This window comes from Physeter macrocephalus, chromosome 11, assembly GCF_002837175.3.
Source record: "Physeter macrocephalus isolate SW-GA chromosome 11, ASM283717v5, whole genome shotgun sequence".
In the NCBI taxonomy this organism is placed as follows: domain Eukaryota; kingdom Metazoa; phylum Chordata; class Mammalia; order Artiodactyla; family Physeteridae; genus Physeter; species Physeter macrocephalus.
The window spans coordinates 18,861,480-18,875,326 of NC_041224.1; the positions used below are offsets into that span (position 1 = coordinate 18,861,480).

The 13,847-nt window shown below is 38.1% G+C and overlaps 1 protein-coding gene across 12 annotated transcripts in view; it reads right to left on the minus strand.

Moving 5' to 3' along the window:
- The window catches only part of MLLT10 (MLLT10 histone lysine methyltransferase DOT1L cofactor), a 257,663-nt gene that overhangs the window by 95,867 nt on the left and 147,949 nt on the right, over positions 1-13,847 (minus strand). For all 12 annotated transcript variants that reach the window (XM_028495894.2, XM_055087796.1, XM_024129589.3 and 9 more), the window contains one exon: positions 12,097-12,192. In XM_028495894.2, coding sequence (XP_028351695.1) covers positions 12,097-12,192 — 96 coding nt within the window. The remainder of the gene's footprint in view (positions 1-12,096; positions 12,193-13,847) is intronic.

The following is a 13,847-nucleotide window of genomic DNA, read 5'->3' on the forward strand; positions in this document are numbered from 1 at the left end:
AAAAACAAACAACCCAATCCAAAGATGGGCAGAAGACCTAAATAGACACTTCTCCAAAGAAGACATACAGATTGCCAACAAACACATGAAAGGATGCTCAACATCACTAATCATTAGAGAAATGCATATCAAAACTACAATGAGGTATCACCTCACACCGGTCAGAATGACCATCATCAAAAAATCGACAAACAGTAAATGCTGGGATGGATGTGGAGAAAAGGGAACCCTCTTGCACTGCTATTAGGAATGTAAATTAATACAGCCACTGTGGATAACAATATGGAGATTCTTTAAAAAACTAAGAACAGAACCACCATACGACCCAACAATCCCACTCCTGGGCATATACCCTGAGAAAACCATAATTCAAAAATAGTCATGTACCACAATGTTCAACGCAGTCTATTTACAATAGCCAGGACATGGAAGCAACCTAAGTGTCCATCAACGGATGACTGGATAAAGAAGATGTGGGACATATATACAATGGAATATTACTCAGCCATAAAAAGAAACGAAATTGAGTTATTTGTAGTAAGGTGGATGGACCTAGAATGTGTCATACAGAGTGAAGTAAGTCAGAAAGAGAAAAACAAATACTGTATGCTAACACATATACATGAAATCTTAAAAAAAAAAAAAAAAAGTGGTTCTGAAGAACCTAGGGGCAGGACAGGAATAAAGACTCAGACGTACAGAATGGACTTGAGGGCATGGGGAGCGGGAAGCGTAAGCTGGGACAAAGTGAGAGAGTGGCATGGACATATATACTCTGCGAAATGTAAAATAGATAGCTAGTGGGAAGCAGCCACATAGCACAGGGAGATCAGCTCCATGCTGTGTGATCCCCTAGAGGGGTGGGATAGGGAGGGTGGGAGGGAGACACAAGAGGGAGGAGATATGGGGATATATGTATATGTATAGCTGAGTCACTTTGTTATACAGCAGAAACTAACACACCGTTGTAAAGCAATTATACTCCAATAAAGATGTTAAAAGAACAAAAAAAGAACTATATACCACACCAGGGGGGATTCTCCCAGGAATGAAAGGCTGAGTCAACATTCAAAAATCAATTAATATAATCCATCATAGCATAAAGAAAAACAGTCACATATCATATCAACAGATGAGGAAAAAGCATTTCACAAAGTCCAACACGCTTTATAATACAAACCCTCAGGAAAAGGAGAGTTTCCTCAACTTGATGAAAAAATATGTACAAAAAACTTACAGCTAACATCATACTTAATGGTGAGAAGGTTTCCCACTAATATGAAGAACAAGGCAAGGATTCTATCTCTCACTACTCTATTTCAACATCATACTGGAAATCCTAGTTTATGTAATAAGACAAGAAAAGGAAGTAAAATGTATACTGATTAGGAAGAATAAAATTAAACTACCTTTTTTTTCAAAGATAACATAATTGTCTACGTAGAAAATCCAAAATTATTGACCAAAAATATTCCTGGAACTAGTAAGTGATTAATGTACCCCATCTTCTTTATCCATTCATCTGCTGATGGACATTTAGGTTTTTTCCATGTCTTGACTATTGTAAACAGTGCTGCAATAAACACTGGGGTGCACATATACTTTTGAACCAAGTTTTTCTCCAGATATATGCACAGGAGTGGGAATGCCTGTCATATGGTAGCTCTATTTTTAGTTTTTTAAGGAACCTCCATACCATTCCAGGAGCCTGTACTCTCGCCTGTTTCCCCACAGGCCAGCCTCATTCCTCTAACCCCTGTTAACCACAAAGATGCATTTTAAGATATGGCATCCAACGAGATCCTCTCACTTGCTAGCAGTCCCCCCCACAAGAAACAATTAATTATACGGGAGTTTGGGACTGACATATACACACTTCTGTACTTAAAACAGATAACCAGAGGCTTCCCTGATGGTGCAGTGGTTAAGAATCTTCCTGCCAATGCAGGGGGGACACGGGTTTGAGCCCTGGGCCAGGAAAATCCCACATGCCGTGGAGCAACTAAGACCATGTGCCACAACTACCAAGCCTGCACTCTAGAGCCCACAGCCACAACTACTGAGCTGGCAAACCACAACTACTGACCCCTCGCACCTAGAGCCCATGCTCTGCAACAAGAGAAGCCACTGCAATGAGAAGTCTGCACAGGGCAACGAATAGTAGCCCCTGCTCAACAATAAAGACACTATACAGTCAAAAATAAAAATAAATAAATTTATTTTTAAAAAAACAGATAACCAACAAGGAACTACTGGATAATACAGCGAACTCCATTCCATATTCTGTAATAACCTAAAAGGGAAAAGAACTTGAAAAAGAATGGGGGAAAAAAACATAACACCATATTTAATGAAATCTAAGAAGCATTAAATACATGATGTACCATTATGTCATGAGACACTGAGGAAGGAAAAATGCTACCTGTACAACCATAACCCAGTTTTTCACTTTGATGTATAATTTTACTTAATGTAAAATAAAATGAAAGCATCAAGCCTTGAAAAAACAAAAGTGATTATAGCAAGCTTGCAGAATACAAGGTTAATATAAAAAAGAAAATTGGTTTCCTATATACCAGCAAGGAACAAGCTGAATTTGAAATTAAAAACACAGTACCATATACAATAGGTAAATTAAACACTTAGGTTAAATCTAAGAGAATATGTATAAGGCCTATATGAGGATACAACAAACCTTTGATGAAAAAAATTAAAGAAGAACTAAATAAATGGAGAGTTATTCCAACTTCATAGATAAGCTGCCAATATCATCATCAAAATGTCAGTTCCTCGCAACTTCATCTACAGATTTAATAAAATCTCAATCAAAATTCCAGCAATTTTATTTTTTGGTGTGTGGATATTGACAAACTGATACTATATGTGAAGAAGCAGAAGACCCAATTAGCCAACACAATTTTTTTTTTTTTTTTTTTTTTTTTTGCGGTACGTGGGCCTCTCACTGTTGTGGCCTCTCCCGTTGCGGAGTACAGGCTCCAGACGCGCAGGCTCAGCGGCCATGGCTCACGGGCCTAGCCGCTCCGCGGCATGTGGGATCTTCCCGGACCGGGGCACGAACCCGTATCCCCTGCATCGACAGGCGGACTCTCAACCACTGCGCCACCAGGGAAGCCCACTATGATGTCTTAATTACTGTAGCTTTATAATGAGTCTGAAATTGAGTAATGTCAGTACTCCCTGTCTTTCAATATTGTGTTGACTAGGGCTTCCCTGGTGGTGCAGTGGTTGAGAGTCCACCTGCCGATGCAGGGGATACGGGTTCGTGCCCCGGTCCGGGAAGATCCCACATGCCGCGGAGGGGCTAGGCCCGTGAGCCATGGCCGCTGAGGCTGCGCGTCCGGAGCCTGTGCTCCGCGAGGGGAGAGGCCATAACAGTGAGAGGCCCGCGTACCGCAAAAAAAAAAAAAAAAAAAAAAAAAAAGACATCGTAGTATTGATGAAAGAACAGACAACTATATCATGGAACAGACACAGAGCCCAGAAACAGACCCACATGAATACTGTCAACTGACCTTTGACAAAAGTGCAAAAGCAATATACAGTGAAGCAAAAACAGGCTTTTCAACAAATGGTGCTAGAACATTAGATATCCACATGCAACAAAAATGAATCTAGACACAGAACTTATAGCCCCTCACAAAAATGAACTCAAAATGGATCACAAACCTAAATGTACAACAGAAAACTATAAAACTCCTAAAAAATAACATAAGAGAAAACAGGATAACCCTGGGTTTGGTGATAGCTTTTTAGCTACAACACCAAAGGCATAATCCATGAAAGAAAGAACTGGCAAGCTGGATTTCACTGAAATGGAAAACGTCTACGCTGCAAAAGTCACTGTCAAGAAAATGAAAAGATAAGCCACAGACTAGTAAAAATACTTGCAAAAGACATATCAGATAAAAAAGACCGTTATCGGGCTTCCCTGGTGTCTCAGTGGTTAAGAATCTACCTGCCAATGCAGGGGACACAAGTTCGAGCCCTGGTCCGGGATGATCCCACAAGCCACGGAGCAACTAAGCCCATGTGCCACGACTACTGAGCCTGTGCTCTAGAGCCCACAAGCCACAACTACTGAGCCTGCACTCTAGAGCCCGCGAGCCACAACTACTGAAGCCCACGCCCCTAGAGCCCGTGCTCCACAACGAGAAGCCACCAGTGAGAAGCCCACGCGCCACAATGAAGAGTAGCCCCCGCTCGCTGCAACTAGAGAAAGCCCACGCACAGCAACGAAGACCCAACGCTGCCAAAAATAAATAGATAAATAAATTTATTTTTTAAAAAGACCATTATCCAAAATACATAAAGAACTCTTAAAAGTCAACAGTAAGAAAACAACCAATCTTATTTTTTAAAGGGCCAAAAACCTTGATAGACACCTCACCAAAGAAGATACACAAATGACAAATAAGCATAGAAAAGATGCTACTCATCCTATGTCAGCAGAGAAATGCTAATTTTTAAAATAAATTATTTATTTATTTTTGGCTGTGTTGGGTCTTCACTGCTGTGTACAGGCTTTCCCTACTTTTGGCAAGCAGTGGCTACTCTTTGTTGTGGTGCGTGGGCTTCTCATTGAGGTGGCTTCTCTTGTTGCAGAGCACGGACTCTAGCCATACGGGCTTCGGTAGTTGTGACATGCAGGCTCAGTAGTTGTGACTCGCAGGCTCTAGAGCACAGGCACAGTAGTTGTGGCGCACATGCTTAGGTGCTCCACAGCATGTGGGATCTTCCCGGACCAGGGATCGAACCTGTGTCCCCTGCATTGGCAGGTGGATTCTTAACCACTGTGCCACCAGGGAAGTCCAAAAAATGCAAATTTAAACAATGTTAACAACACTAATAACTGGTAAGGATGCAGAGAAGAATAAACTCTATTCATTGTTGGCAGGGATGCAAAATGATTCAGCCATTTTGGAAAACAGTTCAGCAGTCTCTTATAAAACTAAACATATGAGGGAATTCCCTGGTGGTCCAGTGGTTAGGACTCTGCGCTTTTACTGCTAAGGGCCCAGATTCAATCCCTGGTCAGGGAACTAACATCCCACAAGCTGTGTGGTGCAGCCAAAAAAAAACACCAAAAACCAAACAAACAAAAAAACAAAACTAAACCTATGATCCAGCAATTACACTCCTTGATTTTTAACCAAAGAAGGTGAAAAATTGTGTCCACACAAAAATCTGCACGTGGATGTTCATGGCAGCTTTATTCATAACTGCCAAAACTTGGAAGCAACCAAGATGTCCTTCTATACGTAGATGAATGGATAAATAAACTGTTGTACATCCAGACAATGGAATATTATTCAGTTGTAGAAAAAAATCAGCTATCAAGCCTTGAAAAGACAGATGAATTTTTTTCTGATTTATTTTTAATTTATTTATTTATTATTTTTGACTGTGTTGGGTCTTTTTTGCTATGTGTTGGGTCTTTTTCTTTTTTGTTTGGGCTTTCTCTAGTTGTGGCGAGTGGGGGCTACTCTTTGTTGTGGTGTGCAGGCTTCTCACTGCAGCGGCTTCTCTTTGTTGCGGAGCATGCGCTCCAGGCGCATGGGCTTCAGTAGTTGTGGCTCACAGGCTCTACAGCACAGGCTCAGTAGTTGTGGTATACGGGCTTAGGTGCTCCGCAGCATGTGGAATCTTCCTGGCCCAGAGCTAGAACCTGTGTCCCCTGCATTGGCAGGCGGATTCTTAACCTCTGCACCTCCAGGGAAGCCCAAGACAGATGAATCTTGAATGGATATTACTAAGTGAAAACATCTAGTCTGAAAAGGCTACATATTATATGATTCCAACTATATGACATTCTGAAAAAGGCAAAATTATGAAGACAGTAAAAATTTTTGTGGTTGTCAGGACTTGGGAAGAAGTAGGAATCAACAGGTAGAAGACAGTGGATTTTTAGGTTAGTGAAACTATTCTGCAGGATACTATAATGGCAGATACATGTTATTACACATTTGTTAAAAACCATAGAATAGCATGTACAACATCAAAACTGAACCCTAATGCCAACTGTGGATTTTAAGCCTTAATGATGTGTCAGTGGAAGTTCACAGATTGTAACAAATGAATCACTCTGGTGTGGGATGCTGACAGTGGGGGAAGGTGTCAGGAGTTATATAGGAAGTCTCTATACTTTCCAGTCAATTTTTCTCTGAATCTAAAACCACTTTAAAAAATAAAGTTTTGGGCTTCCCTGGTGGCGCAGTGGTTGAGAGTCCGCCTGCGGATGCAGGGGACACGGGTTCGTGCCCCGGTCCGGGAAGATCCCATATGCCGCAGAGCGGCTGGGCCCATGAGCTGTGGCCGCTGAGCCTGCACGTCCGGAGCCTGTGCTCCGCAACGGGAGAGGCCACAACAGTGAGAGGCCTGCATACCGCAAAAAAAACAAAAAAATTAAAATAAAAAAATAAAGTTTTTTTTAAGCTGCCTGTTTTAGAGAAAAGAAAGGTCTTGAATAAATTCATATTACACCTTAATAAATTAGAAAATGAAGAGTAAAAGAAACCCAAAGCAAGCAGTAAAAAGAAAAAAAAAATTAGAACAGAAATCACTAAAATATAAAACATAATAACAACAGAGAAAAATCACTGGAACCAAAAGCTAATAATTTAAGATCATAAAAATTCATAGCCAGCCTGGTTAGAAAAAAAGAGAAAAGACTGTCAAAGCTCACTCAAAAAGAAATAGATAACCTGAATATAGCCCTATATCTATTTTTTTTTAATGAAATTACAGTTGAAAACGTTCCCCTAAAGAAAACTCTAGGCCCAGATGGCCTTAAAAGTGAATACTAGCGGGAGTTCCCTGGCGGTCCAGTGGTCAGGACTCCGCACTCTTACTGCCAAGGACCCAGGTTCAATCCCTTGTCAGGGAACTAAGATCCCACAAGCTGTGCAGTGCAGCAAAAAGAAAAAAAAAAAAAAAAGTGAATACTATCAAACATTAAGAAATATTACCAAATTTACATAAACTCTTCCAGAAAACAAGAGTGAATACCTGCAATGCATTCTATAAGGCCAGCATTCCTTTTGACACCAAAACCAAAGACATCGTAAGAAAATATGGGTCAATATCCCTCATGAATACAGAGGCAAAAATTCCTGTACAATTTCTAAAAGTAGAATCAAACAGTATATAAAAATGGTAATACATCAAGACCAAGTGGGATTTCCCCAGGAATGCAAGGTTTTTTCCAACACTGGAAAATCAACCCTTGGAAAATCAACATACTTCATCATATTAACAGATTAAAAAAGGAAAAAAAATCAATCAATATATCTATTAAAAATATATAAACAGTCTCTTCAGCAAGAGGTGCTGGGAAACCCTCATGTCAATCAATGAAATCAGAACACTCTGACACCATATACAAAAATAAACTCAAAATGGCTTTAAGATCTAAATGTAAGACACTATAAAACTCCTAGACGAGAACATAGGCAAAACATTCTGTGACATAAATCATAACAATATTTTCTTAGATCAGTCTCCCGAGGCAAAAGAAATAAAAGCAAAAATAAACAAATGGGGCCTAATCAAACTTAAAAGCTTTTGCACAGTGAAGGAAACCATCAACAAAACCAAAAAAACCCTACAGACTGGGAGAAAATTTTTGCCAACGATGCAACCAACAAGGGCTTAATTTCCAAAATATACAAACAGTTCATACAACTCAATGTCAGAAAAACAAACAACATAATCAAAAAACGGGCAGAAGACCTAAACAGACATTTCTCCAAAGAAGACATACAGACGGCCAAAAGGCACATGAAAAGATGCTCAACACTGCTAATTATTAGAGAAATGCAAATCAAAACCACAACAAAGTATCACCTCACACCAGTCAGAATGGCTATTAAAGAGTCTACAAATAATAAATGCTGGAGAGGGCATGGAGACAAGGGAACCCTCCTACACTGTCAGTGGGAATGTAACTTGGTGCAACCACTACGGAAAACAGTACGGAGGTTCCTTAAAAAACTAAAAATAGAGCTACCATATGATCCAGCAATCCCACTTCGGGGCATATATCTGGAGAAAAACTTGGTTCGAAAGTATACATGCACGCCAATGTTGACTGCAGCACTGTTTACAATAGCCAAGACATGGAAACAACCTAAATGTGCACTGGCAGATGAATGGATAAAGAAGATGTTGGGTACAAACACACACACACACACACACACACACACACACACACACACACACGTTCACAGATTAGAAGACTCAATATTACTGAGGTACCAATTCTCCCCCGAAACGATTTGAAGATTCATTACAGTTCAAGTCAAAATACCAGCAGTTTTATTTCTACAAATTGACAATTCTAAAATTCATATAAAAATGCAGAGAACCTAGAATAGATCAAACAACTGAAAGAGAACAAAGGTGGAAGTGGACCCTATCTGACCTCAAGGGTCATTATAAAGCCACAGTAATCAAGATTGTGTGGTATGGAACAGAACAGAGTCCAGAAATAGACCCAAGCATATATGGTCAACTGGTTTTATACAAATGCGAGTAAAGGTAATTCAGTGGAAAAAGGACAGTCTGTTCCACAAATGGCTCAGGAAAAACTGAATATCAGTATTCAAATAAGTGGACTTTGATGTGTAACTCACATCATATGCAAAAATTTACTTAAAAAGGATCATCGACCTAAATGTAAAACATAAAAATATAAAACTTCTAAAAGAAAACATATAACATATCTGATAAAGGATTTGCATCGGAACATATAATGTCTCACAAAACTCAGTAATAAGAAAACAAACAAACCAATAAAAAGGAAAAAATAAATAAATGGCAACTATTCACATGAAAAGATGTTAAACATAATTTAGGCCATTAAGGAAATGCAAATCAAAACCACAATGAGAAACTGATACATACCTACTAGAATGGCTAAAATTAAAACGACTGATTATACCATGTTGCAGAGAATGTAGAGGAACAAGAACTCTCGTACACTGATGGTAGAATTATTAAATGGTATAACCACTTTGGAAGATAGTGTGACACTGTCTTAAATAATGAAGGACATACCTACCATGTGACCCAGCTATTCTACTCCTTGGTATTTATGCAAGAAAAATTAAAGTGCATGCCCATACAAATATTGTACAATGTTCCTAGCAGCTTTATTTTTAATAGCCCAAAACTGGAAACAACCTGAATGTCCATCAATTATTAAATGGATTAACAAATTATGGTATGCCCATACAACAGAATACTAGTCAGGAATAAAAGGGAATGAACTCTTCATACACACAATATGGATGAGTCTCAAAATAATTATGCTGAGTGAAAGACGTCAGATAAAGAAGTGTACATACTATATGTTTCCATTTTTAACATTCTAGAAAATTCAAACTAATTGACAGTGACAGAAAACACAACAATAGTTGCCAGGGCAAGGGTAGTCATGTGAAGGCAAGAAGGGGATTACACTAAATCAAAAGGAAACTTTTGCTAATCATTTAGCAAATCAATTCACAAATTTATGGAATTTTCCACTTCAAATATGTGCAATTTATTGTATGTCAATTCTACCTCAAGAAAGCTAACAAAAGGTCCAATGTATTTGATACAATAAAATTTTGAATACTTTTATTATCATAACATTATTGTGTATGTGTGTGTATTTCCTTAAAAATTAAGTCTCCAAAAAAATTTGTTTAAGGATGATTAGCATTCAACGGTGTTGTGTTGCTGAATAACACAAGAAAAGAACAAAGAGATTGACATATACTAAAAACATAGTGGATAAATCTACACCTGGATTTCTTAGTAACTTAAAAGTTCTACAGATTTCTTTAAAAGTTAATCTTTAAAGAAGCATATTAGAAGTTTTTAAACATTAAGAAATCAATTAACCTACTTTACAGAAAAATGTTTGTTCTACTATCAAAATTCTTAGAAAAACAGTATAAACTTTAACAGTTATTTAAAAGTTATACTTACTGAAAGGCCAAGAGATACAAGAAAACAGAACTTAACTAAGGCTTTTCCTCATTCAAAGATTTTTTTTCAGAAAAATAACACTGACACCAAACAAATCAGCACAAGGTAAAGAGCTAAGACTTTCTTCTCTTACCCTTCCTTGGCTATATACCCTTCTACTAACACTATGGAAAGAAGGAAACAGATTTGAAGTGCTCAGAAAGACCAAACTGAGGAAATCAGGGGAAGTGACCACACTGTCCTACAAACACAAAGTGAGCCTTCTTTTCTGCTTTCTCAACTTGATGTATTATATTAAAGGATTCCCTTAATTCAAGTCTCTGCAGAATCTAATCCCATCTGTTCCATCTAATCCTCTTATACCTAAAAACCTACACCTCCCAATGACAGAAACAACAAGCTATGTTTTCCAGGAAGGCCACTTACATATACAATCTTAATGATTAATATGAAAATCCTACTCGGTTCCTAGTGACTTTTATATATCTATGTATCACCAGTAGTACACTACCATGGTTATCAAGGATTTATGTGAAAATATTATATTGATAAATTAAAGTTGCAGTATTTAAAGGATTACAGTGACACCACATTGACATGACATCGAGGCATTTACTTGCTGCTAATTTCTAGCCTGAAAAATGTTTAGAGTTAAAAATTATACATAAAGTACAATTAAAAATTTTAAGACCGGCAGAGTTGATTCTAAGTTAATAAAGAAATAAACAAAATGGAATTTTGCCTTAAGGTGTAAGAAATGACAAACGCAAGGTTCAAAAATGTACAATCAAAACTGGCTATATAGTACAGGTATTTAAAAACTGCAATAGTAAATTAAACTTCCCAGTGACTCAATTTAAATGTACTCTACAAATTTTAAACATGGGGTCTAAAAGGAGCCTTGAAGATCAAAATAAAACTCAGCCTTACCTTCCTTGACGTAGCCCTATGTTTCCATCAATAGAAGGTAATAAAAAGTGTGGTGAACCAACATTAAAGGACCACTGTCCTCCTAAAAGGAATCTATGGCTCAAATCCTCTACCATCCATCCACCAGGTCAAGAAGGAGCCCACACTACCTGCCCCTTTCAAATACTCAAGGCCTGGGCTTCCCTGGTGGCACAGTGGTTAAGAATCCACCTGCCAATGCAGGGGACACAGGTTCGATCCCTGGTCCAGGAAGATCCCACATGCCACGGAGCAACTAAACCCGTGAGCCACAACTACTGAGCCTGCGTGTCTGGAGCCTGTGCTCCGCAACAAGAGAGGCCGCAACAGTGAGAGGCCCAAGCACCGTGATGAAGAGTGGCCCCTTCTCGCCGCAACTAGAGAAAGCCCTCCCACAGAAATGAAGACCGTACACAGCCAAAAATAAAAATATAAATAAATAACTTAATTAATTAAAAAAAAAACAAAAAAAAAAAAACAGTCCCTGGTGCCAAAAAGGTTGGGGACCGCTGCTCTAATGGCTATCTTTTCACTCAGACTAAAAACTACGTCCTTCCACTGGCTTATACAGCCCTATGTGATTGGACTCTCATCCTGGCCTCTTCTCCTACTGCACCCCTCCCACCTCCATTTCTTACTCTGTCCCAGATGCCCAACACCATCCCCACTTGTTTTCTTGTTAACCACATGATTATAATCTTAATAATATTTAACATTTACTAAGTAATACTTACTATGAACCAGACATTGTTCTAACTGCTTTATATGCATTACCTCATTCAATTCCAACAATTATCTCCTCCACTTTAACGAATGATGAAACTGAGTTACAAAGATGTTAATTAACCTAAGAGCTTGGTCTGTAAGTGGTGAAGCCAAAATTCAAAATCACAGGTGGACAAAGCCCACTGCACAGCCCGAAGTTTACATCTCACTGATGCCCCCCACTTGTTATCCTCACTTAACATTCTTCAGAAATAAGCACAGAATAAACAGAAGATAGAATAAAGGACTAAGAATGGAAAACCTAAAGCACTTGATGTAGGGTTAGAGGTGGAAATGCTTAGAAAGAACCAGGACACTTCCCCAAGTATTTTCAAAATTCAGCACATAACTAGTTATTATGTAGAACAAAATATGACACTTAAAACTTACTTTTTCTGTAGTAACAGTCAAGGAAGGAACCAATGCAGGTGATGGTTCTGGTTGCTTCTTGTGTTTTTGTTTGTGTTTGTCCTTTTCTTTATATTTCTAAAAGTGAATAGAAGTAAAATCCAATTTAAATTTAAATCATAACCCACACATATAAAGATGAGATTTCTATATAATTGTATTTAAGTAATTTACAGTGTTAACAAATATTTGTCAAAAATAACAAAATCGCTTCTAACCATGATCATATTATTTTATATATAAACAATACTAGTAATATACTTATGGCATTACTATACATATATTACTATGTATTAAAATATAAAGTAATACTAGTATAACTTACTTTAAGGTGACTTCAGTTCCCTTATCCTTGACCAACGTAGAACATATAAACAACTAAAGTCTACAATTATTTGCTACTTTTATATCTGACAAACTTCTTCTTCTGTTAAAAACACCAAATACTGTTGCGTACATTTCATAAATAGCACTTTAAAATTTACATAGCACTTTGACATGCACTATCACATCATAATGATGTCGAATTCTCCATCACCATGCATTAAATTCTATGGCCCACAAACTACAAAACAGGGCATAGAAACTCAGGCAAAAAATTCTTTCTGAGGTTTACTCCGAAAATAGATGAATTAGTCATCTCTGCTAAAACTGATGAATTGAAATATAATACAGGAATTCAATTAATAAGAAATTAATTACATATTAGGAGCCCAACCTTATTTAACGTCAAAAACTTTTAACCAAATCATTCTCAGATGTTTGAAATCAGTAAGTAAGAGTCAGTATTGGGTGTGAAGTTTACTACTATTTAGTTAATTCAACTTATTTGTCATAGTTCATTTTAAACATTCGGAGCACTTAATCTATTCAAGGCATGAAAGAATAATATCACTGGCCCTGCCCTAAAACAGATTACATACCAGCAAAACAAAAAGCATAAAAATCAAGGATAGATATTTTACTATAATACCCGAGTACTGACACTCTTTGCTTTTAACTCCTGATTTAATAAGTACATTAGATACCTCTTGACTGCAATGCTAATACTTTAGTAAAAGAAAATGTAAAATAACACAATAATAGTTTTTATTCAGATTTTTTTAGGAAACTTTCTTACTATGAAGATATTTTAACTGTGACAGATCATAAGGACTCATGCCTCCAATTCTTTGTAATAGGATGTCATGTACAAGTTCTGGAGCCAAGAAGAGCCTTGAGAAGTCTTCTATGTCTTTCACCTTTGCCCCCTTAGATCCCAGTCATCATGTAAAGAGTCTGAATAAGAACAAGATAAACTCTACAATCTTGGAAAGCACACGAGAGTAAAAAGTAAAGTATGCATGTGTAAATCTATGAAAATGTGAATGTATGGAAATCATCATGAAATAACACAGAACTTTTGTCCTTTGTAATACGCCAAGAAACACATCCTGAGATGAGGATTGCAAATGCTCAGTGGAAGAGACTATGAATAGATTATATTCATAATATTGGCCAGTAAAACATGAATCAACGCAGTCTAATGACTTTCACACTAAGAAGATAGGCTGATTTTGGGCTTCCCTGGTGGCGCAGTGGTTGAGAGTCCAACTGCCGATGCAGGGGACACGGGTTCGTGCCCCAGTCCGGGAAGATCCCACATGCCACGGAGTGGCTGGGCCCGTGAGCCATGGCCGCTGGGCCTGCGCGTCCAGAGCCTGTGCGTCCAGAGCCTGTGCTCCGCAACCGGA